The sequence below is a fragment of the Hypomesus transpacificus genome, chromosome 23 (assembly GCF_021917145.1).
Source record: "Hypomesus transpacificus isolate Combined female chromosome 23, fHypTra1, whole genome shotgun sequence".
In the NCBI taxonomy this organism is placed as follows: domain Eukaryota; kingdom Metazoa; phylum Chordata; class Actinopteri; order Osmeriformes; family Osmeridae; genus Hypomesus; species Hypomesus transpacificus.
Genome location: NC_061082.1, coordinates 13056106 through 13081533, shown reverse-complemented (window position 1 = coordinate 13081533; position 25428 = coordinate 13056106). Strand labels below are relative to the sequence as shown.

General features: G+C 46.6%; 1 protein-coding gene and 1 long non-coding RNA gene across 8 annotated transcripts; one reads left to right on the top strand and one right to left on the bottom strand.

The window, feature by feature from the left end:
* Positions 1 to 338: 338 nt before the first annotated feature.
* On the top strand, positions 339 to 25252 carry LOC124485890 (LIM and senescent cell antigen-like-containing domain protein 1). Of its 6 annotated transcripts, none has more exons than XM_047047774.1 (10): positions 339 to 528; positions 16794 to 16953; positions 19053 to 19119; positions 19358 to 19478; positions 19780 to 19929; positions 20911 to 21061; positions 21939 to 22031; positions 22329 to 22377; positions 22470 to 22545; positions 24075 to 25252. In XM_047047774.1, exons 1-10 carry the CDS (start codon positions 500 to 502, stop codon positions 24187 to 24189), a joined length of 1011 nt encoding a protein of 336 aa, XP_046903730.1. In that variant the 5' UTR covers positions 339 to 499; the 3' UTR covers positions 24190 to 25252. The 6 variants fall into 6 exon arrangements, with proteins under 6 accessions (XP_046903730.1, XP_046903731.1, XP_046903729.1 ...); XM_047047775.1 differs by lacking the exon at positions 339 to 528 and adding an exon at positions 4820 to 4948; XM_047047773.1 differs by lacking the exon at positions 339 to 528 and adding an exon at positions 8040 to 8547.
* On the bottom strand, positions 17939 to 19037 carry LOC124485891. Of its 2 annotated transcripts, XR_006958102.1 has the most exons (3): positions 18459 to 19037; positions 18175 to 18241; positions 17939 to 17967 (listed from the first exon to the last, which is right to left on the bottom strand). It is a non-coding gene; the product is annotated as an uncharacterized LOC124485891 (long non-coding RNA). The 2 variants fall into 2 exon arrangements; XR_006958103.1 differs by having other exon boundaries at positions 17939 to 18241.
* Positions 25253 to 25428: the final 176 nt, after the last annotated feature.

Genomic DNA, 25428 nt, shown 5'->3' with positions numbered 1-25428 from the left:
GTTTTTACTCATGAACTCTTTTTAATGTCCGACACGTTAAAGTACAGAGTAGTAAATCCCGCACACTGAGTAAAGCCTTGCAATGTCTGGAGATGTATGCTTCTCCGCTCATGAACCGCCATGTTGAGCCGTCGTGCATCCAGATAACAGCAAAATTGTAAAAGTAGCCAACTTAACATATTTGTGGCATTTTGTTCTTTTGTCACAGATCTCCCACTAAGCATTTTGTTATTTAATCACAGGTCTCCCAGCGCTGTCACATTGAGAGTGTGTGCGCGTTTGCCTCAATATAAAACTGATTTGAAGTTCAAGGGGCGGGTCTAGTCCAGTAAAATTACATTGTAGCAGCTCGCCTACATACTCCAACACAAGAAAAATAGGCGAGGTTCCTTCGCCATTGCTGAAGAAACTTGCGTCCAGTTGCAGTTTACGGCAGCTGAAAACATCTGGAGAGCAGCAGAAGACTATTCCTGACTCCAGCTTGCAATCTGTTAGAAAAATGCTTGGGGTGACAGAAATGACCAACGGGTAAGTACATAACACAAACTGAATACACCGAAGTTGTTGATTGATAAAATATATTTTTGAGGACTCACCACTTACTAGGCTGGACTAAGAAAGGCAGTTCGTTAAGACTGCGTATGTAACGTCCCGTTTGCTTGTCTGGCAGATACTGGTATAGTAGGGCGCAAGGATAAGTAGGTTATCGCCGATTCCATCATAATGAAATACACTTGCCTAACGATCTGTTAGGAATATGTACAGTTTAGAACTTTTTAGGCCATACGCAGCTGATCTGTTGGATCCTTTATTGCAATGTCAGAAATGAATAAGAACAACAAAGCAGTTGAACTACAACAATGAAATGAGCACAATGCCAGTGAAAACCTTGGGCACTATAGGAAGTGCCTTTCATTCTGACCCCTAACTCTTGATCTCTGGCTGCAACCCCGCTGACCCCAGTGGGACCCCATTGACTAGTCTACAGCACACTAGTAGACACCACTGTAGACCTCAAGAAACCATATGAATGCTGACTCAAACTCACTGATGGAGTACAGACAGCATGCATGGAGGAATTGGAGTCTGAGAACTCCACTCAGCTTATTATAACTATTATTAGTGCTCGTCTTGACTTGTACCCCTCAAGATATTTTCCAAATTCCCAAACATCCGTTTCCTGGCATATTAATTACTCCCTACTGCACTCCACCCATGTGTGTGTTTCTGTGTGTTTGTGTGTGTTTGTGTGTGTGTGGGGGGGGTGTGCTCTTAGCGTGTTTGTGCTTCAAGGGTATGTCATTGCTGAGACTACTATCGGGAAGGAAAATGTTTTTTCCTGTCCTATAGTTCACTAGAATACACTCTGAAGTAAACAAACACACACACACACACACATACCAACTGAGATGCTATATGCTTGCCCAGCACTGTTCATTCTGCCAGGGCAGCAGTGCTTCTTACCCTGCTGTTTCTGTGGGAACAGCTTCCTGCCTTTCTACAGTGGTTACTATCTCTCCCTGTCTCAGGGAGAAATGAATGGAGGGAGGGCAACACAGATGAGATTGAATGGTGGAGATTGAGGACAAGAGATATACAGTGCCCTCCAAAAGTATTGGAACAGTGAGGCCAATTCCTTTATTTTTGCTGTAGACTGAAAACATTTGGGCTTGACATCAAACGATGAATGTGAAACCAGAGATCAACGTTTCAGCTTTTATTTCCAGGTATTTACATCAGGATCTGATGCACAAATTAGAAAATATCACCTTTTTGTTCGAACCCACCCATTTGTCACGTGAGCAAAAGTATTGGAACATGTGACTGACAGGTGTGTTTTGTTGCCCAGGTGTGTCCTATTACATACATTATTCAATCAATAAATACCACTGAATGTCTACACTCAGGTTCAGATTGGGTAAGATAGGTTTTGTCTATGCAGACTGTATTCAGAGGTGAAAACAACATGAAAACCGGAGCGCTGTCTTTGGGTGAAAAACAAGCAATTGTGAGTCTTAGAGAAGATGGAAAATCAATCAGAGCCATTGCAGAAACATTGGCCATAGCCAGTACAACCATTTGGAATGTCCTGAAGAAGAAGAAAACTACTGGTGTACTAAGTAACAGACGTCGAACAGGTAGACCAAGGAAAACATCAGCAGTTGATGACAGAAACATTGTGAGAGCTGTAAAGAAAGACCCTAAAACAACTGTTAGTGAGATCAGCAACAACCTCCAGATGGCAGGAGTGAAGGTATCACTATCTACTGTTCGCAGAAGACTTCATGAACAAAAGTACAAGGGCTACACCAGAAGATGCAAACCACTCATTAGCAAGAAGAATAGGAAGGCCAGGCTGGAATTTGCCAAAAAGTACAGAGATGAACCTCAAAAATTCTGGGACAAAGTTTTATGGACTGATGAGACAAAGATTAACTTTTACCAAAGTGATGGAAAGGCTAAAGTTTGGAGAAAGAAAGGAACTGCTCATGATCCCAAACACACAAGCTCATCTGTGAAACACGGTGGAGGTAATGTCATGGCTTGGGCTTGCATGGCTTCTTCTAGGACGGGCTCATTAATCTTCATTGAGGATGTAACACATGATGGCAGCAGCAAAATGAACTCGGAAGTCTACAGAAACATTTTGTCTGCCAATTTAAGGAAAGATGCAACCAAACTGATTGGCAGAGCCTTCATCATGCAGCAAGATAACGACCCAAAACACACTGCCAAAACAACAAAGGAGTTCATCAGGGGCAAGAAATGGAAGGTATTAGACTGGCCAAGTCAATCTCCAGACTTAAACCCTATAGAGCATGCATTTTACCTGCTTAAGAGGAGACTGAAGGGAGGAACCCCACAAAACAAACAACAACTGAAAGAGGCTACAGTGAAAGCCTGGGAAAGCATCAAAAAGGAAGAATGCAAAAGTTTGGTGACGTCAATGGGTCACAGACTTGCTGCAGTTATTGAAAGCAAAGGATTTGCAACTAAATATTAAGTCTTATTCACTTAAATATGTTTTAAGTATATCTGTTCCAATACTTTTGCTCACATGACAAATGGGTGGATTCAAACAAAATGTGATATTTTCTTAGTTGTGCATCAGATCCTGATGTAAATACCTGGAAATAAAAGCTGAAACGTTGATCTCTGGTCTCACGTTCATTATTTGATGTCAAGCCCAAATGTTTTCAGTCTACAGCAAAAATAAAGGAATTCGCCTCACTGTTCCAATACTTTTGGAGGGCACTGTAGGGTTGCCATATTGTCAGCAAAGTTTGCTGAAATCTCCCTCCTGGTAGAACAGGTAGAAGGTTATGAGAGAAGAAATAGAGAGAAAAGGAAATGATGTCCAAAAAGAAATCAACCTGAGCTGGAAAGAAGGGTTTGTGATGAAAGGAGAGAAAGATGGAAAGGCTGTCCATTTGGGGAAAAAGAGAGAGTGGAATAACGACACATGGTCATATCGATACAGAGGAAAACATTAAAAGACAGAGACCCTCCCTCACCAGGAATGTCCAGATAAACCCATGGCTCTCTCCCTCCCACAGCCTGACTGGACACTACTGTTACCACAGGATGCATACACACACACACGCACAGACACGCACACACAAAGTAGCTCATTCACTGGCTCACAGTAGTTTGTGTGTCCATTTGCAAACTCATTACTTCTTCTAGTATTAGACGCCCCCGCACGTCTTCTGGCTTCATCAGCATGTTGACACAACTCAGGCTTACCTCTATCCTGTCCCGAGCTTGTTTAGAGTAACTCTGGATGTGACTTGCACCGACAAAGCCTGCTCAAGGTGTCATTATCACAGCTCGGTTAAAGAGACTAACACCAAGCTCTACTGTAGTTAGGTTCAAAAGTGTTTGGATATTGATACACAAAGCAGGAAGCCAAGCTTGGTCACGTACAGTATTAGCACTACCGTCTAGTGGTGGTAATGGGTAAAACAACAACATTAGAATGAGTAGCCATTTCGGTCGTTTCTTGTATTCGATGGGCTCTGTGACACAAAAGCTATTTTTTTCTAGTCACTCTCAGAATAAACAAAGCTGGCTCCCCAAGCCATATATACTTCAGCCCTACCATTTAAACTGCATTCTTAACTCGAATTGTCGGGATAATTGCATGTTTTTGGGGGGTTCTGGATGGAACCCTAGAATGATGGTGTGGCTCAGTGGCTCAGAGGTAAGTTGTGGCTTTTGGCTTCAGCAGATGTAGCTATGAAGATGAATCATCATTTAAATGTGACTAGGCTTAACTAGTGGAAAGAGCGTGAATCCATGAATCCTTGTAGGGAGGAATATAAAGTTAAAGTATGGACGCAAACACGGTCATGCAGTTAATGTGAGTTGTGGAGAATAGCTTATTCTGAAGAAGTCTTTTGTCCTTTAACCAGTGAGCATCTGGGCCAGTTGGTCTATTCTGAGGCTGTAGAGAGGCCGAGAAAATAGGAACAGGATGTGATGCCCCCTCCAGCAGACCCCCACTACCCCCCCCCCCCCACACACACACACACACACACACACCCTGCCCCCTCGTGTCTCCCTCCCCATCAAGTCCCCGTGCCATCACAATGTGCCTCGCAGTAGCAGTTAGTGGAGTAGTGAGAGAGCAGTTTGGGCCTGACCTGATGTGCCTGGGTTGGGGCTGTGTGTCCTTCAGCCCCCCTCCCCTGACACCCTGACGACAGCCCGGGAGTCAACATGGAACCACAAGCAGCCTGTCAGCCAAGCCCAGCACCACAGGGACAGCACACAGGAAATGATGTGGCCCGAGTGAGATAGAGAGGGACAGACAGAGAGAGAGATAGGAGCTGTAGGGACAGCGGGTCAGTGACACCACTTGGAGGACATCCGTTGCAAACGGGAGTAGCTTTGTGCCCGGAGAGTACCACAGGAGCAACAGGCTTACATTGGCCATCCAGGGGAGGTTGGTGTGGTTTGCATCTGTGTTTGTTCACATTACACACATGTATGCTTTTGCTGTTGAGGGCGGATTCGGTTGGTTTCTGCTCTACAGCTAAAATGGTATAGGCTTCAGAAAGTATGGAGCAGACTGGTTGAGCTGTGTGTTTTAAAGACTGCATTCATGATTAGGCTTGGGTATCTGTTGTAACTGAAATGTTATCTGTCAAATCAGTGCCATTTTGGCAAGTCAGTGTGAAGTGAATTGTAATTTAACAATCTTCCCCACACACTTTTAAATTGCTTACAGTTTGAGTTATGTAGGTCTGTAAATATTATGGATTAAAGCATTATTGTACTAATAATTGTAATTAAAGGCAGCATAGGTGAGTATTGTGAACCCAGAAATTTTAACTTGAGTTTGAGAGGATTCAAATCTAAATATCCTACCAATTCCCTTGAAAGCCACTCTTCCAAAACATGAATGTGCTTCCTGACTACTGGCAGTAGTCAGACAGAGGTGGGACAGACAATTATCCAATCATTGCATTCAAACCCATCCTGGTGTTTTTGGTCTGAATGCCATCCAATCATTAGTGCCGGTCAGACCTTAATGATTGGTTGTATTTATTACAGTCCTGCAACGCCCACAGATATCTGATTTATTTCATTTTACTGTTAAACCTTTACATTTGTTGGTTGCTATCAAGAAGTTTATGTCAGCAAGTATGATTAAAAAGTGCTTCACAACAACATTACCTGCCCTGCCTTTAAGTTTGATTGGATTGAATTTTATAGTAACACTTTAAGTTATATAGACTACACGTCATATGTATTTTTACGTTTGCGGCAACCTCCGAACGTTTTAGAGATTCAGCAGTTCCTGTGTTGTCCAGAAGGTGGCAGGGTAGTCACATGGTGTGGTAGGCTTCTTCTTACCAGAGAGGTGGGCGATCCCTCCGAGGGGAGGAGGCGTGTCTGCTGGCTTGTGTTCTGGCGTGTGTGTGTACCGTTCAAACTTGAACCCGATAACGGTCACTCTGCAAATTCCTACTTTCATTTCGAGCAACAAGCAATAACGTTGATTATCTTTCCCAGCTTTGATCAACATCTGTCTCTCTGATCAGTTGTCATGCACCAGAAGACATCCCTCCATCCATCCCTCCATCCATCCATTCATCCATTTATCCCCTCCCTCCCTCTATCCCTCCCTGGGACTGCAGTGCTCTCTGTTCATTCAAGTGATGTCGGCAGGTAGAAATACTCTCTATCACGGCAGTTAAAAAATTATTGTCACCACTTATGAGCCAGCGCTGCAGTATTTTAAGACATTTTTTATTGTGAGCCTGTTGCAGCTAGTCAGTAGTAGAGAGATGTGTCATCGTTGTGCTCATGGGTTTGTGTGTGTGCGTGTGTGTGTCTGTGCAGTTGACTGAGATCGACAGTGGTGTAGAATGCTGTGCAGGTTAAGGCAGGCAGATGGTGGTGAAGGCCACAGGGAATGTACACTCATTCTCGAATTCTCCACTTCAACATCTCTGTAGCACATACTTCTCTCTTGAACAAACACACACACACACACGCACACAGACACATGCGCACGCACGCACATACACGTCCCATTCTGTATTAACCAATAATATCCATCTAAAAAGAGGAACATTAATGTTCTGTCAGCCTCACATTCGACCCTGCCTCAGATCTTTCTGGAACCTGAGGGACAGGCAAGTTGACCTCTTTGATACTCTCCATAATCTTCCACTGGAGTCTATGGCAATTAGTGACTATCTCATTATAAACAATGTTGTGATTGAATTCGGTTGAGGGAGTTCCTCTATCACGTCTAGTTCTGCTCTCCCTGTTTCCCTGTCTGCTTGTGTGTGCGTGTGTGAGTAGTTGGATTGAATGTTGTTTGCTTCAATCTCTCAGTCGTAAAAGTGGTGGAAGGAGAGAACGCGTTCTTTCTCTCTCTCTCTCTCTCTCTCTCTCTCTCTCTCTCTCTCTCTCTCTCTCTCTCTCTCTCTCTCATAACATGACATTTCCTCATGTGTTAGTGTGTGTGACTGGGCATGGGTGGCTAAGACCCTAGAGAGATGGGTTAATTTATGGTGTGTAGGGTTCAAGGTAGGAGCTGAAAGAATGTGCTGTAGGGGTGTGAAACCCACAGTGTCCACGTGGCTGCGCCAGCCATGGCCCTGTGATTCAAATGAAACGACTCCTAATATTCCCCAAGTACCACCGACTCAGGTGGTAGCAGAGGTTGTGGTCTGTCTGGAGTGATGAACTTTGTCGATTTCATCAGGCAAACCGTGGCCAGCTGATAGACGGTATCTCCTCGTCTGATGCGGGGCTCTGCGGGTGCAAAGGACCATGACTGTGTTTTGATTGACCAAGATTGTGTTTTGCACGTCAGACGTCTCTGTGTGATGATGAAGCAATGAACCGGGTTCTTTGGAACACACACCCCTGCGGCCCCAGGCCACTGACACCCTGCTGACGCAAGACACTGGAGGGAGATGAGAGAACTGAGTTACTATCTGCAGGGAACAGACGCGGCGCTGAACTGATAGTAGAGGAACTTTACCTCCGACCCCTGCTTCTCGCTCTCTGTCTCTGTGTATCTGTTTGCCGCTCTCTCTCTTTATATATATATATCTTTTCTCCTCTGCCCCTCGTCTCTCTCTTTCACCCTCCTGCTCTCTATCCTTCTCTTTCCCTCTTGTCATTGGGTAAAGAGGGACACTGATATCCTATCAGAAACAGGAGTGCTTCCATGTTGGCTGGCAGGCAGCAGCAGAAGGGGGGGGGAGGAAAGAGAGGGGGGTGGGGGTAAGGAAAGGAAACACATGAACATTAAGAGAAAGGACACTGCAGCACGATTGCTGCCACAATTCTCATTCTATGGGAAGGAAAACCCTTCTCCCCTTCTCTCCCCCCTCTCTCCTCTTTTCTCTCTCTCTCTCTCTCTCTCTCTCTCTCTCTCTCTCTCTCTCTCTCTCTCTCTCTCTCTCTCTCTTCCTCTCTCTCTTTCTCGCTCTCTCTGGGACCTTCCCTCTCTACCTGAGGAGGGGGAGGAATGAGGCGCTGATAGGTGAACAAGAGTTGAGCCACGCCCCCCCCCCCCCCCGGTGTATGTGCAGGTCAGTCGTCGGGGCGTGTACTTTGGAGGTGTGTGTGTTCCCGACACGAAGAGAGGGAGAGAGGGAGCACGGAATGTGGAGCCAGCTGTTAAGGAGAGAGACAAGACATCTCTGCTGAGGGTTCCCCAGGTGTGATATCCTGTCCTGGGCTAGGAGAGAAGAGGACAGCGGGGGTAGACTGTGCTTTGTTTTTTGGTCGGTTCAGCTAGCACTGGCACACACGCGCGCTAGTGGGATTACTGTAGCTGTGTCCCAGGCCGGTGGTGGGAAGGGAAGGAAGGAAGTAAGGGAAGGAAGGGAGAGAGAGAGAGAGAGAGAGAGAGAGAGAGAGAGAGAGAGAGAGAGAGAGAGAGAGAGAGAGAGAGAGAGAGAGAGGAGGGAAGATGAATGCGTTGAGACTGAAGGAGCTGTCTAACTCAGACCTGTACCGCCGGAGACAGGAGAGACCCGACAGCTATGGGAGCGTGGCGAGAGACAGCCTCAGGTGAGACGACACCCTCTCCTTCTCCCGTTGTCGTTGTCTTTCAGTGTTCTGCTCTCTATTTTCGGTTTCTCCCTCTCTCGGCCTCTGTTTGACCAGTACGTTGTGCAAACTTGGTGTGCTCTGGTCTGTGTGCTGGTCTGGGGGATGGTTATGGAAAGGGTGGGGTTGATAGTGAAGCAGAAGTTGAGGTGAGGGTGAGGCAGAGGTTAAGCCGGTATATGCAGAGTCATTAATGAGTCATTGTCCCTCAGTACTGTATTACTCATTGTCCCTGCCACTCTCTTGTGAGTCTGAATGACTGGACTGTGTAAAGACAATTTTGCCTGTTTCTTCTGAACAGTTTTGATAACATTCTAATATGAAAGAGTCTTTTAAAATCTGATAGTCAGGAGTATGTGGAGCATTCCTCCTTGTGTGTGTGTGTGTGTGTGTGCGTGTGTGCGAGTGTGTGTGTGTGTGTGTGTGTGTGTGTGTGTGGTTGATCCTGCAGTGATTAGAGGGCTGAAATGTAAGGAATGCAGCCTGAGCTCTTTAGAGGTGACCCCAGACAGACACAGTGCTGCAGTACACAGCACAAAACACACACACACACACACACACACTACATCTACATCTACATATCCCAGTCCCAGGAAGCAGTCACATCCTATAACACACCCACATACACACAAACACACGATGCCCCCGTGAAATGCAAGCTCAGCAGCTTTGAGCCACAATGTGTGTCCAGAGTCATATGTTGTGCTGTTTTGTCCCTGTCCCTGGTTTGTGCTGATGGACGGCCCCTGGTACGTGCCTGCCAAACTGATTCCCACATATCCTCCTGGCCCCAACCAGGAAATGGGACTTTACAATGAGGGCGGGACCAGCAGGCGGAGGGAGATGAAGGGGCACGGGGGTTACTGGGAAACGAGACAGAGACCACACTTGTCACGTTGTGCTGATGGATGGATGTGCACTCGAGCCAAACTCATCGCAAAAATGCATGGTGTTGTGGCGCGTGTTTTCCTCAACCACTCCTCAGTCGTCATGGTTACTGTTGACACAATGGAGACACAGAGAAAGGTTTGTTTTGTTAGCTCGGTTGGTGCAGCGTTAGCGCTTGTACCGTCTACGAGACTAAGCTCTGCTTCCTAGTATTCGCACACGTATGTCAATAAGAAGCTAAATGTTTATCAGAAAACTCGACAGGTGATAGTGTTGGTATGGTTTGTCTCTCGGTTCCTCTCCCCCGGGTCTGGGTTAAGTCTGTACTACTGTGTCTCAAGCTGGGCAGAGTTGTGTGTACTCAGAGTTGGTGGGGACAACACATCCTCAGGGTTCTCCTGGTAACCAGGGGCATATATACCAGAGGACTTAGCGGCGAGCCGGGTCGAAGGTGGGGGGGGGGGGGGGGAAATGCAAAGCTGCTGCTACTTTGAGGTTGTAAACTGGAATCCACACTCCTCTGGTTTGTCTTCAGGCCTCAATATATGCAGGCATTCAGTGAGGGTTTGAGTGAGATTTGATCTGTCTGTACAGCATATAAAGTTCTTGAGGTGATAGGACGTGTTTACCCACAGGCCGGTAGCACCACCAGGGGATATATCTGGCTGGACAGGGTCCGGTGCAGCAACTGGGATATGGATGTTGTACCTACAGTAGGAGGAGGAGTCAGAGATCTGTGGGTGAGTTAGTGGAGGTTGTAGCCTGTGGGAGAAGTGCAGGCTGGAGGTGAGGTGAGCTGGGAGGAGCCAGGGGAGGAGCCAGGGGAGGAGCCTGGCAGGGTCCTGGGGACATCCAGGTGCCTCACTTCCTCCCAGAGCCCTGCAACCTCAGGGGAGTCATGGTAGCATCCTGCCTCTGGCCCTGACTCAGGTCTGTCCCAGATCTCAGATCTAGCCCAGGTCTAGAGTGTACACTGTTGCTACACAACCCCTATGTACACAACTTGGCTGGTGCTTGAGCAATAAAAGATCTGCAGTTGGACTATTTCAGCAACAGGAAATGTGTTACCATGGCGATTTGTTCTCCTTTATCGAGACTAAAGATGACGCCTCTGGAAACGGTTTCAGGAAATAGCATTCCAAAAACTTGAATATTGCCACGCATCGTTCACAGATGTTAAGCAATGTTTACGTGTGTGGGTGTACGTGGGTGTGGGTACCTGCATGCCAGTTCGACTCATTCCAGGAAGAATGTTCCGTGTGTCTCTACGTGTGTGTCTGGATGTTCTTACACTTGAATGTCTATGGGTGTATTTGTACAGTGCGAGTCGTCTCTGAAGTCTTTGTGTATTTGTGCACGTGTGTGAGGCTGCGAACCCACCACCCAAAGACACATATTACAATGGTTTAGCCAAGGACAGAAGAGCTAAGTCCTCCTAATTCCAAGAGACACTCAGACCTTTAACATGTGTTAGTTTACTTGGCTGGAATGTGAGACAGCCAAACCTTTATATTGGCCTGAAGACTGCAATCTTTGCAAAACCCCCCAAAGCCTTACAAAGAACAGACTAGGACGTCCCAAGATGTTTGTGTTCTCTGTATGTGATAGCCTACACGGGTACTGAGCTGACACCCTGAGGCCTCACCTGCGGCCCAGCGTGTTGCTCTCCGTGCCATATCACATCCCCTGTGTCCAGTTACAAGCCACCTGTGGCTGTGTGTGTCAGTGTGCAGGTTCAGTCTCTAGGTGGCAGTGTTCTGCTGGAGGAAGAAAGTGTCAGTGTTGCTATGGTACACGGTTGCTGCTGAAGAGGCTGCTCTGAAATGTGCTTCTGCCAACCTAGTTAGGTTAGTAGGACAGGGAGGTCGATCGGTTGGTCGGTAGGCGATAGGTAGGTTAGCCAGCTGTTGTTGTCATAGAAAATGGCATACATAAGTACACAGATTGTACCCACAGAACAATTAAGTAGAGTAGGCTCTTAACATTAAGAGGCCAAAAATGATTACATATATGTAAATATAGCCTGACATGTACATAGCCTTGCTACTGGGGTTGAGTCATGAAACAAAGACGACGCGCTGGCCATGTCTGTTGGGTTTGCATCTTGCAGAGGACAGAGAGAGAGAGAAAGAGAGAAAGAGAGAGATAGAGAGAGCGAGAGCGTAGAGCGTGTGTGTGGCCCAGATTGTGGTTGTATTTTTACCTTGTCCAGATCAGGTGTCGTCGCCGTGAAATCAAAGTAGCCCCGGTAGGAATCCTCTACAGCGGTGCTGCGGCCCAGGTCTGTATCTTCAGGCTGCTCAGGATGTGTCATGACAGAACTTCTCATGAATACTGGCAAGGGTTACGAAAGGGTTACGAGGGGTATGAAATATACTGCACGCCGAAGCTGCGGATGGACTAAACACATGCACTTTGCATTCGGGCACTTTGTTGCCACCTGTAAGAAGAGGAGCAGGGCAAAAGGAGAGTGAAAAGAAATCGCGATTTTCCTGTCCCGGAGCAGCCCTACCTACATATCTCCTACTGCTCCCTTCCTCTGCTTTGTTTTTCTCTCCTCTCTCCTCTCCTTTCCTTGTCACTAGAGCAGTAATCAGTGGCCCTGTTTCCTATTTTGGTCCCGCCCTCCTTCCCATTGTCCTGTCACTCAGCACCAGGTCCCAGGGTGGCTAGAGGGTGGAGCGAGTCTGCCAATCTGTCCGTCCGTCCGTCTGATTGGGTGTCAGGCATTCCTCCAGGGTCCATGCTAAGGAGCCGTGGCTAGACACATTGTTGAGGTGTGTCACAGTTCCAAACAATGTAGGAAGAAAAAACGCTGCATACAACGACAGAGATGGTGATGGTGGTGTGGGGAATGGGAGATCGAGAGTGTAGCTCATTGCTGTTTTCTGTTTTGCATAACAAATACAGCACCTCACAGTGTGACACACAACAGCTGCTTTCAGCGAGGACCCCCAAAAAAGTTGGCTTCAACACTGTAAACACACCCACGCACGCACGCACATAGCGGCAGCTGCCAGTTCCATGTTTGGAGATGAGACTATACTGGGTGTCTATTTGCGGAATGATGGAAGAGTGTAGAAGAGAGGAATGTCATCCGTGGGTCCCTGCATGGTTCAGACCAGAACTTGGCCAGGGAGAGGGGAAAGGGGGGGACACAGGGACCAGACCTGGACACGGACCCGTTTCTCAACACCATTCACCTCCTCCGTCTGGAAGATTTCACGAACATGATGACAGCTGTTAGTGTTTAGTTGGGCTCAACAGAAGAGATAGTACGGGATGTTCTCGTCAATAAAAGATGCATCCCCAGCTGCATCGGGTCTAGATTTATGCTCCCGTCCTTTGAATAGAAAGCGAGTGGTCGTTAATTTAAGGAGAGCTAGTAAGAGTAGTCAGAAGTGCTGAGTTTCGCCACATGTGTAAATTTGAATGTTGACGTTTTTGGTATACATTTTGAAGGAGTTTATTGAACAGAAAAACAATAGGGTTAATCTGTCAGATTCGCTGCATTGTGAGTCCGTTCTCTCGTGTATGGCTTCATGTCTCTGGGTTTAGGATTCCTTTACTCCCATGTGCAAAAATACTGAGTTGCTTAACTTGGACTGGGATCCATGCGTTAGATCCCCTGGATAGCTGAGAGTTCAGCAGCCCTTCTTTACACACATGCACATGCACAAACACACACACACAAACACACAAACGATGGTCAAGCCCCAGACCCATCCCAATGTAAACATGAATCCTCCTCGAAGCCGAAAGTGTAGCACTCCTCCTTGGTGTGTGTGTGTGTGTCTATGTGTGTGAGTGCGCGTCCAATGGCATAGTAACCTCTGTCTGATCTGGGCTGGCAACAGGAGGTTGGGCTGTTAGTGAGAGAGTGGACCCCCCCCCCCCCCCTCCCCTCCCCCGCCACAAACAAATCACTAAGACACAGAGGGAGGGGTGAGAAAGAGAAGGCAGGAGAAAGGGGGCGAGAGAGGGGGAGAGAGGGCACGAGAAAGGAGGGTGTGTCACACAGACGGTTGGGGCCGAGTGTGTGTGCGTGAGAGAGAGAGGAAGATCGAGGGTGTGTGTGAGAGAGAAAGAGAGAGCGAGAGGGTGGGTGGGTGGGAGCAAGTGTGTGTGCGAGAGAAGGAGAGTGCAGACTGCTTCCTCCTGTGAGCGCCTCGTCAGTCTGTCCCTGTTGGTGTTGGATCACTGCTGGGTTTCGGGACAGGGGCCGGGCGTGCTGGATATACTGAGCGTCTGTGGGAGATAAAGGGCTGAGACATTAGACCGCCAAGCAACCGTCTCATGGAGGTACAAAGCCGTCCGCTGCCCCCCTCCATCCCGGAGGACGCCGAGGCTCCCGACCTGGCCCCCGCCGGGGTGAACGGGGTGCACGCCGGTCGCCATGGCGACGGCGGCGGCGAGGCCGAGGTGCCCGAGTCCAAGTCTCAGAGGAGGCAGAGTGACGTCAAAGTCTACAAAGAGTTCTGCGACTTCTACGCCCGCTTGTGAGTACAGGAAGGTTGAGAGTTTAGGATAGCAGAGCTTTAGGCGGCTGAGGTAGTTCACTGACAAGGTGCTGTACTGGCGTGTGTAGGTCTCAGAGCTTCTTAGATCATCTAAATCCCTTGAAAATATCTGTGTAACTCAGTAAGGGTGGTTGATAAGGAAGATCCGGAACACAAACAGTAGCTCTAAAGAAATGTCTGTACTACAAACAACGTGTTGATTGGTACTTTCTACGTTGATGTACATTTCCCGATGTGAAGAATTGAGATTTTAAGCTTGGTAAGCTTTCTGCAGTACATATATACTGCTTCCGTGTTAGCTTGTAGCTATCCCCTAGTGAGAAAGTCTCAGACAGCTATTTTAGTGTTGGGGGGAGTTTGTTATCCAAAGTGAAATATGCCAGCAGGCAGCTGGCATTTGAGGTATGTGTGTGAGAGAGACAGGAAGGACCCAGGAGCTCAGGAGGACAAGCTAAATATACGCCTGATAGACTTTGAGGTTTGGCTGAGGTAATTAGGTAGAGAGTGTTCATCACCCATTAGGTCTGTCACCATGCAATGTGATCATCAGTGAATTACCACAAAACGCTACATCACTCTGCGACTCCAAGTTGCAACTGTTCTCTGAACATTACAATGATACCCCATCCAGATTTGTGGAGAGGAGAGGAGGGGGGGGGAGGAAAGGAGGGGAGGGGAGGGGAGGGGGGGGGAGAGGAGAGGAGGGGAGGGGAGGGGAGGGGAGGGGAGGGGAGGGGAGGGGAGGGGAGGGGAAAGGAAAGGAAAGGAAAGGAAAGGAAAGGAAAGGAAAGGAAAGGAGAGGAGAGGAGAGAAGGGGAGGGGAGAGAAGGGGAGGGGCGAGGAGAGTAGAGGAGAGATGGGGAGGGTAGAGGAGAGGAGAGGTGAGGAGGGGGGGGAAGGAGAGGAGGGGAGAGGACGGGGGGAAGGAGAGGAGAGGAGGGGAAAGGAGAGGAGGGGAGAGGAGGGGGGGGGGAGGAGAGGAGGGGAGAGGAGGGGGGGGAGAGGAGAGGAGGGGAAGGGAGGGGCGAGGAGCTCAGGAGAGGAGAGGAGAGGAGGAGAGAAAAGGAGCAGAGGGGTTTCCACTCAGACATGTGCTGACAGCCTGGATGGTTAGGGATCTACATAGTCAGTAGCAGAATAGAGGACCCAGCTCAATGTGGATGTACAGTATCAGGCCAGAAGTTCCCAACCCTGACCCGTCATTAGCCCACCTTCACTTACCAAACTCCCATCCTCTCTCTCTTTCTCTCTTTTTTTCACTGGCAATGTATCTGCCATATTATTGTCTCCATCCGTCTAGCAGCTCCTTATCAGTTTCCTTTTCTTTTGGCGGGGGGGGGTACAGAGGCTGGAAATGCCTTAGGGACGTGTCACTTCCTCTCAGAGTTCTTTGCGGCGGGGCATGGCTAGTCGATGTGTGTGATGTCAGGCCAGATTCTGCATTCACCAACCACCCTTACCGCTGTGGAGGAGTCTGACAGGCTATTAATAGGCTCTGGCTGTTGGGGGGGACGGCAGATGAGAGCTCCGCATTGATCCCATGTCTGCTGTGACAATGAGTCGGTTTCTGGATCAGGTTACAAGGCCTGAGTATGTCGTGTATTACTGGATGGTTGGTTCACGGGGGTTACTGTAGCTCAGTGGTGAGGAGCTGGAGAGTACTTGGTTCCTGTGTAGTGTGCGGGATGTGGGTGAGAGAGTGTAGGGGAAAGAAGATAAATGCACTGTAGCGAATATTCCCTCCCATGGTGATGTAGGGGAGTTGCTACGGGCTGAATGAGATCACTCTTTCGCAGGCCTTACATGGTCTGCTCGTGTGTGGGTCTGTGTCCAGGGTTGTGCCCAGACGCACTGTGGAATCCGGACCTTTTAAACAAAGCAGACAGAAAGCTCCTCAGCCCCCTCCCTCCTGGACCAGGGCCTCGCCTCAATAACGGAGATGGTCTTGTGGAGGACAGCATGACTAGGAGGACCAAGACCGGATGACTTAGAGTTGTTCGAACCCTTCCATGAGAGTCACACGGGTACTGTACTATATCTGGTCGTATAAGCTTAGGATGTGTTGACGTATTGTAGAGGCAGTATTCTGTTCTGCAGTCATCCTAGTCCATAGTTGGGAGGTTGGGTGTCATGTCAATACTCCAGCAGCCCGTCTTTGTTGAGCTCTAAAACTCATTTGGACTCTGGAGGGTGAGACATGCCCTTATTTGAACTCCCCTCCTCTCTGCCGTCGTCTTTGCACTCGCTCGTCTGCAAACAGTCTTTCATCCTCACACAGTCGTCCTTTCAGCGCAGGTTTATAGAAAGTTCCTGGACCTGCTGTTCCTTGGCAGTTTTTCTGACGTGCACGCAGACACGCACACGCGCACACACACACACACGCCTAGAACTTGCCTTTCAGCTTTTCACAGAGAAACATATGCAGCCAGACTCAAGACTCAATGGGCCGGTGACTGTGTGAACAGGCCAGAGGATCAACTCAAATAAATCCACTGATGTGTGTGCGTGCGCGTGTGTTTGTTATTATCAGTTCTCCTTACTCCTAAACCACACCCTTGTCTCACTGCCCTGTAAACGTAGCCCAGCTGCTGTTATGACAGAGAGAAACATTCTGTGCACAATCAGTGATCTTCAGCACTGGCGAGTTTGATACATCTAGCCAATACAAAGACACTGGTTTATCTGTTGCTCCATCGCATGACCCGTTCTGTAACCTGTGGTGGGAAACCACTATAATAATAATCCCTCTCCTCTTCTCTCATCCCCTTTTATCCCTCTCCTCTCCTTTCTGCTCTGTAGCAACATGGCCAACGCCCTGGCCAACGCCATGTGTGAACGCTGCAAGAGTGGCTTCGCCCCTGCAGAGAAGATCGTCAACAGCAACGGGGAGCTGTACCACGAGCAGTGCTTCGTCTGCGCCCAGTGTTTCCAGCAGTTCCCAGAGGGACTCTTCTATGAGGTAACATGGAACACGAGGTTTCATCGTCCATTAGAGGCCTATCTTGTGCGTTAGCGTCCCAGCATCTGTCTGATCCATGCACAGCAGAAGCCAGGACACTCTTCATCTATGGAAGATAAAAGGCTAGTTACATCTAAGACTGATCAAAGTCATCACGCACTGACACACACACAGATACTGTACACACACAGATACTGTACACACACACAGATACTGTACACACACAGATACTGCACACACACACAGATACTGTACACACACAGATACTGTACACACACACAGATACTGTACACACACAGATACTGCACACACACACAGATACTGTACACACACAGATACTGTACACACACACAGATACTGTACACACACAGATACTGCACACACACACACACACTTCAAGGGGAACTCTGGCGTAGCATATGTGTTTGTAGGGGTAGATGACATGGCACATCCATTTGGGATCCCAAGCACATTTCCAAGATCAAAACGATATCAATGTTTTTCATTTGACACTGTGTAAAACAGATATTTCATTTAAAACATCATTGAGTTTTTGTGACGTTAAGGTTAAAACAGTAATATATACTCCTTGAAATGTTTTTTGTTCACTTTTACCAAACAGTTACATGATGAAAATTGCAAAATAAACCAAAACGTTAAGTGTTTGCGATGCATATAAAAATGTTGCAAGTGGTAGTTGTTGGATAAAACTAGTACCATCTATAAAATGCAATTTAATTAACACAAGATGTCACGAAGAAAGCCTAAAAGATTAGATGTTTGTAAGTAAATTACAAAGTGTAAGAAATTGCTGATAAAAAGGCAATTTGGGATGAGGAGAACCATTGCTCTTGTAACGGGTGTGCAACAGTTCTTGTGTTAATATATAGAAGTGCACATCCGTTAACGGCGTAATCGTCTGCGTTGTGTTCTGGGGGGGTGTGAATGTTGGATGAATGGAAGGATGGGAGACTGGACCACAAAGGAGGCTGGCTTTCTCTCATTTATTCGCTTCTGTATGAGCCAAAGAAACCAACGTGTCAATAGTATAAACGGTCGTAGTCGGGACCAACATTCCCTCCTCCGCTCAGACAGTAAAAAGCCTTCTGACGACGTATAAAATAATATGAAAATAAATAGAATAACATACTAGATGCACTTCACTGCATATACACAAACATAACCAGCATCGATAATATAAAGAACATAAAACATTCATACCTGTATGAGCCAAAGAAACCAACGTGTCAATAGTATAAACGGTCGTAGTCGGGACCAACATTCCCTCCTAGCAAACAAATAAAGAGGAAACACTGTAATACCCGGACGCACATGTACACAACAAAAACTCTCAAAAAGTGCATTTACTAAGTGCTAGCTAACAAAACAGCGCTGTAACATGTTCACACACTTAATTCACAACACACTTAGTTACACATTAAACATTTTCATTGTACACAAAACGACCTATGTGCTAAAATATGACGAGAAACACAACAACATACCTCCGCTCAGACAGTAAAAAGCCTTCTGAGCTTTGGCGCCACACACACGTCACAAAACACGGACTTCTCTTAAAGCTACAGTACAGGTACAAAAACACATCAACAAAGGAACAGGTTACCAAATGTACCTAAACATATACTGGTACATTTAAATCAGCATTGGTGACATTTCAACACAACTAAAAAACGCTGTTTCACCCTGGTTACACTCTCATGTGGCGCTCCTCCTACAAACACATCCACAACCTGCTCCACCAACTCAATGGCAGACTTTACGGAATCTCACTTCCACCTGAGATGGCCCAAAGCAGTAGTTTTAGACAGATGTGAGAGCAAAGAACACCAGCGTAATAGCACTGTGAATGTGAAAAGGGTTAAGATGGTACATAATCATCATAGAATTTTGTTATAATTGTTTACACCAATTTACATTATTTGTGGAAGAAATTACATCGTTAATAAATATTTCAGTGTTAATGGTAAAAGTTTGTTCATATCTATCTCAAAATGTATACATTCATGAATGTAAAATCATTGTAATTTGCATTTTTTATGTTATTTTTCTTTAACCTGCTCTCATCTCTTCTTCTGAAGTTTGAGGGTAGGAAGTACTGCGAGCATGATTTCCAGATGCTGTTTGCTCCCTGCTGCCACCAGTGTGGTAAGTTTAGGAACTGCACCAACACTGTTAAAAAGTCCCACCCATGGTGAAGGTCATGTTTGCTCTACTTAATTATTTGCTGAGTCTATCCCTATTCCCCTGATCCTAAAATGTACAATATGTTATCTGCATTTCCTCCCCATCCTCCAACGCCCCCCCCCCCCCATCCCTCTCACTCCTGCTCCACCTCCCTATCCCATTCCTCTTCTTCCCCATCTCCTTCTCCTGTTCTCCCCAGGTGAGTTCATCATCGGCCGTGTGATCAAAGCTATGAACAACAGCTGGCACCCAGACTGTTTCTGCTGTGACCTGTGCCAGGCTGTCCTGGCTGATGTGGGCTTTGTCAAGAACGCTGGCAGGTTTGTTCATGCCGGGGTTAGATCCCAATCTGTCCACATCTTGATTAGGCCAGACCTTTCCTAGACCAGTCAGCACGATCATCGCACAGAGTGCTAAAGTGACTCAATACAGATACAGAGTCCCTTCAATCCCTTCAGTTGTATGCTGCAAATACTTATTAATCACCCTATTTTTGTTGTCATTATTACATTAGTCCAAATTGCCACTGATATCAGGGATCACCGCTGATATATCTATATGTACTCGCACCATCCTTTCCTTCCATCCCTCCTTCCATCCCTTCATCCCTTTCTTCCTCAGACACCTGTGTCGCCCGTGCCATAACCGCGAGAAGGCGCGTGGTTTGGGCAAATACGTCTGCCAGAAGTGCCACGCCATCATCGAGGAGCAGCCCCTGCTCTTCAAGAATGACCCCTACCACCCTGACCACTTCAACTGCAACAACTGCGGGTACGCTTGTAATTCTAAACTCAACTACTCCTTCACAGCAAGCTCAAAGCCAGTATGACATCCCTCCACTCCCAGTCCCAACACAATGTCTGGAAGAGAATAGAGAGTCTAAACCATGTCATGCTGTATAGGGAGCTGATCAGGGAGCGGCTAGGCGGGGTGTGTGTTTTCTGTATTCGGGAAAGGCTTGTCCAGGCTCACTGGAGTTACACAGCTGAGGTCAATATGACAACACAGGTAGACATGGTACAAAGCCACTGGATTTTGACGATTGAACACCCAATAATAATGAAGATTCACATTTAGAAATGTGAATCTATTTGAAATGCCATCTCATACATCAAGCCTGATGTGTTAGTATGGAGAGGTAGTGTAAACCGGTTACAGTGGAAACATTGGTTAGAACCTAGGTCCTCTTTTTTTGTGACTCTCAGTCTGAAGTTAATGTGATAAATATATTTGGCCAGGAACTTGCCACAAGAACTTGCCACAAGAACTTGCCACAGACGTCACATTCTCCACTGTGCGTGTGTGTGTATGCTGTGTGTTAAAAAAATCCCTAATAAGGCAGAATGCACACAGACCAGGAAGCAGGGAAGCAGGGAGAGAGGGTGCACACTGCTGGCAGGAGGCTAAATTAAACAATTCTACCCAGCATCTTACACACACACACACACACAGACACACACACTTAGCGATGAGTCACCCTTGCTAACATACTTCATATCACAGAGGTGTGGTCAGCATTTTTTGGTCTCAGCCCACAGGTCCCTTCCCAGATTCCCTTCCCAGATTCCATGATATCTTATCCTATCGTTTTTAAGATAAATGGTTCCCATTTCCCAACTGTTCTGTTCCATACAAACACATCTAGCACATCAGCATCTGCTTTCGATTCTGTTAGTCCCCATGTCTTAATGACTTGATGAATTGTGATAGTGTGTTGTAAGGTTTGTCCGTTCTCTGTTTCCATCCCTGTAGCAAGGAGCTGACAGCGGATGCCAGGGAGCTGAAGGGAGAGCTCTACTGCCTGCCCTGTCACGACAAGATGGGCGTGCCCATCTGTGGGGCCTGCAGGAGACCCATTGAAGGCCGCGTGGTCAACGCCATGGGCAAGCAATGGCACGTGGAGGTATGACATCCGCACCGCAGTCACAAGACGACCGACGTTTTGAAATAGCGTTTTTAACCTTGTGACCATTGAGTCGTGTTTTTTTATTGCCACTGTTGTTGTTTTATCTCCTCTCATTCTGTCTGCGATCCCCCGTTTGACATTTCCGATGCCTTCATACCTGCCGCCCTGTTCAGGGGTCTTATCCCAGAATTATGGACATCCTTTGCTGTTTCCACACTTGCTGTCATCCTCTTTCCTCTCAGCGTCCTTTGTTACCCTGTCCCTCCTCTTCTCTCCTTTTCTTCTGTCGCTCCCCTGGCGTCAGCACCACGTGTGTGCTGTGTGTGAGCGTCCCTTTCAGGGCCACCCCTATTACGAGCGTGGGGGGCATGCCTACTGTGAGAGGCACTTTGATATGGTGAGGGGTTCGTTAGGGTTATGTTGTTAACCCTCCCTGACTGCTGCCCTTGGCCTGGTCTGCTCTGTCCTGCTCTGTAACTGCTTCCCCCTGCTGGACGTAACTGGTACATACCCATCCCTCACAGATATGCGGGACCTCTGATTACACTGCATCAACATGCTCGATGGCTCAGCTTGAAGCCCTTTCAGGCATGGTCAGTGATGAGTGTGTGTCAAATAAATCTGGAGACCTATATCGAAAATCTCCATTTGCTAGGTTGTCCCAACTGTCATTCAATGGGTTACAACGTCCACCAGGGGGCACTCTGTCTCGCTGCTGCCGTCTAATCCCAGACCTAGCTGGCCTGTCCTGCCCTTGGACTTGCATAGCCTCAGTCTGAACTAGGTTTGGCCTGGGTCTGGACTACTTCATGAGCCTGACCCATGCATCTGGACTAACCGGTTGTGCTGGGCTTGGTGGTGGGTGTGTTTGCAGCATTTTGTGTGTGCTAAGTGTGAGAAACCCTTCCTTGGACACCGCCACTACGAACGCAAGGGGCTGGCCTACTGTGAGACCCACTACAACCAGGTAACGCTCACTCACTGAGACCCCAATGCCACACAGGTAACGTACCACATCAGTGTTGTTTTGGATGGCCTTGTTTGCTTCGTCGTTGAATTGGAAAAAAAAGAAAGAAAGAATGCATCTCAAGATGGTTTTGATATGAAAATCTTGCTTAACGATTTAATCATGAATTGCATGCTAGACTGTGCATGGCTTCAGCACTTTAGCAAGCATTGATACCTTCACAAGTGTAGCACAAAGAAACTTTCTGACAGACTCTCTTTCTCTCTCTCTCACTCTCCCTACATTCATCTCCTTCAGCTATTTGGAGATGTCTGCTACCACTGCAATCGAGTCATTGAAGGCGACGGTAAGATTTTGATCAATCAAAGTGTAATACAGTTATTGAAGGAATGTTTAAAATTTGGAGTTTAGACTGAGTGTGTTGATGGTGTGTTTCAGTGGTGTCAGCCCTGAATAAGGCCTGGTGTGTCAACTGTTTTGCCTGCTCCACCTGCAACACCAAACTGACCCTCAAGTAAGTGCTAGCCCACAAACCCAGTATGATACAAAGCCTGAGTCCTGAGTTGTCTCACACTCGGCTGTAATTGATTGATGAAGGTATAGCTAAGAAGCAAAACGATAAGTTCTGAGTTAGGGCTACAGTTAAAATCAAGTTGGCCTTCTCCTATTCTGTCTGTCATCCATCCTCTCTCTTCTGTACATTTTCTTACAGCAACAATTGCTTTTCCACCTTGTCTGTGACCTGTTCTGGATCTCAGACTTCTAATATTCCTGTTGTCCAATTCACTGTCCCTTTTATACTTTCTCGTTCTTCGTGTACCATTCTTCTCTCCTCTCCACATCCCTTCCTTCTCCTTTTCCCTCATCTCCTTTCCTCTCCTCTCCCTCCCACTTCTCTCTACTGCTCTCCTGTCTTCTGCCCTCCCTGGCATCTGTCCCTGTCAGGGATAAGTTTGTGGAGGTGGATCTGAAGCCAGTTTGTAAACACTGCTATGAGCACATGCCAGATGACATGAAACGCCGGCTGGCCAAACGTGAGCGCGACTCCAAAGACAAGAAGAAGAAAATGGCCATGTGTCTGTAACCTTCTATCGTTCTTTCCTTCTTACTTCCACGCTCCATTCTTTGGTTAGTCTCCATCTTCTTTCACTTCTTCTTCCCCTGTATTGTGCAGCCTTTCTCACAGTTTTATATCCCTAAATGTTTCTCTGCTTGATACATTTTAAGATACATCTGCCCATACTCTGTAGTCTAATGTTTTTACATTTGAAATACATTGATGTCGGTTACTTTCTCAAATATATTTTGATTTGTCAAATCATATTCAATATGATTTTACTTTCTTAGTTGTAGTACCAGCACACATGGTGAAAGTCCAGTCTAACAACAGGCCATAATAAACACCATACTTAAAACCGGTTACAGTAAACTGGTCTGGCAACAGGCCTGGCATTTCCCACCCTAGTGCTGACCACATTAAAGACCTCTATCAAAAATACCAAGCTGTACACAACTATTTCTCGGCAGTCACACCAGAAGCTTAACTCACTACAGCAACTTCTAATCCGGAAGTCCTTAGTTTCATGATTGGAGAGGGATGTTCTGTAGTGGCTGGTGTGTATTTCTAAAGATCAGTCACAGAATGAAGGGAAGGCCTTGTTCCCTTAGCTCTGTGTACTATCGGTAAATCCCTAATCACTTCCTGTCATTGAGTCTGGTTGTGTGATCTCAAGGGGCCCCAGTGGGTCTCCCAAGTGCCCAGTCTGCTGATCCCGTGGAGGGAATAAGCTGCCCTACGAAAGGGGCTGTCTGCTGGACTAGGGATGGGGAATGTAATGAGCTGTACGCCTTTTAAAACACATACAGACAGATTTGACGCTGTTCAGTAGTTCACCGAACGAGTTCACATGACAGTGTGTACCTCTAATGTGGTTTGGTGTTTCTTGTCAAGTCACCTGAGCGACCATTAAGGTGGTTTGCTCCACCTGGCTGAGAAAACAGATTGGATATCTTTAAAGGTTATATTGTTTCTCTCTTCCACAGGAACAAGTTTGTGGAGTTTGACATGAAGCCAGTGTGTAAGAAGTGCTATGAGAAGTTCCCCCTGGAGCTGAAGAAGAGACTGAAGAAGCTCTCTGAGACTGTCGGACGAAAGTAAACTGGCCGATGTACATGCAGGCTGAGGGCCCAAACCTCTGCCTTGCATAATACCAAATTAGAAAGGAGGGAAAATGACAATGCGTGCAAGACTTGTGAGGCATTTGTGATGGTTGCGTCTTAGGTTATGGTCAGGTTTGATGGTAGATAAATTCAATTGATTTGGTTATTTGTTCTTTTAATCGTGGTCTCATAGTGATGACCAGCTCATGGGCCTTACGCAGAAAGACAGACAGACACAGACAGAGTTGTGTCCATATAATCAGCCTTAGCTCAGTGCCTGCATCTGAATATAGCCTCAAGATGCCTATGTTATTTCTTTTTTATTTCTCTTAACTTATCCTTTTCCTTTTTATAAAATCATGCACACAGGCCTCTGGCGCTGTAGGTTTTCATCAATAAAGAAGTCTATTATGAAAGTGTTGAGATAAGAAAGAAACCTAAATGCAAGGTTAGTCTGTCAGCCAACATGAATTGTTGTGCAAAATAAAGACTACTGCCTTACTGTTGGTGTTGGTGATAATATGTATTTTTCTGCAGTATTGTACATATATATATATATAGATTAATAAAACAAATATCAATACCAAAAAGGAGAAAGGCAAGCCTCCAACCCAGCACCTCAGGTTATAAGATGGTGTAAAGTACAACAAAAAAAAAACTGACTGTTGTGTATTACTTGTATCACAGTATTACATAATACTACCTGCAGGCCTTTTCTGTTCACCTTTGTTATGAATTTGCATGTCATAGTATGTCAGTTTGCATGTCATTGTATTCAACATTACATTCATGCTTTAAAGCTACAGTTTATTTATCCTACAAGATTTATACACAGTCACCAATGGCCTTCATATGTATGGGTCCAACAATGACATTAATAAGTAGCCTAACACACTCTTATGTCACACTAAATCGAGCCAGTTGTCTGGCAATGATTTGGAAATGTGTAATCCCTTGTTCTTTGCATCACTAAGTGTTTGAGATGGAAAATAAATATTGTGGAAACAAACAGCGACAAATGTCGATGTTGTAATGACTTGTATTAAACCGGATGTGACTAATGATGTGGGAATGTTTTTTTATGTTGTTTATTAGGCTATATAATCCCCCAAAACCATATCCTCTTAAGAAGGTTGCTGACTTCCGACAAGGTTTAGATCCACTTATGAAGAAAGCATCTCAGTTGAAACAGTTGTGGACATGCTGCTGTTTCTTTTTTCGCCTTAACTGATACATT

Excerpts from the sequence above, each read along its gene's own strand:
- LOC124485890 (XM_047047772.1), top strand. The coding sequence starts at position 13,771 with ATGGAGGTACAAAGCCGTCCGCTGCCCCCCTCCATCCCGGAGGACGCC. Across the intron at positions 13,974-16,793 it reads TGCGACTTCTACGCCCGCTT|CAACATGGCCAACGCCCTGG; the intron begins GTGAGTACAGGA and ends TCTGCTCTGTAG. Across the intron at positions 19,120-19,357 it reads TCCCTGCTGCCACCAGTGTG|GTGAGTTCATCATCGGCCGT; the intron begins GTAAGTTTAGGA and ends TGTTCTCCCCAG.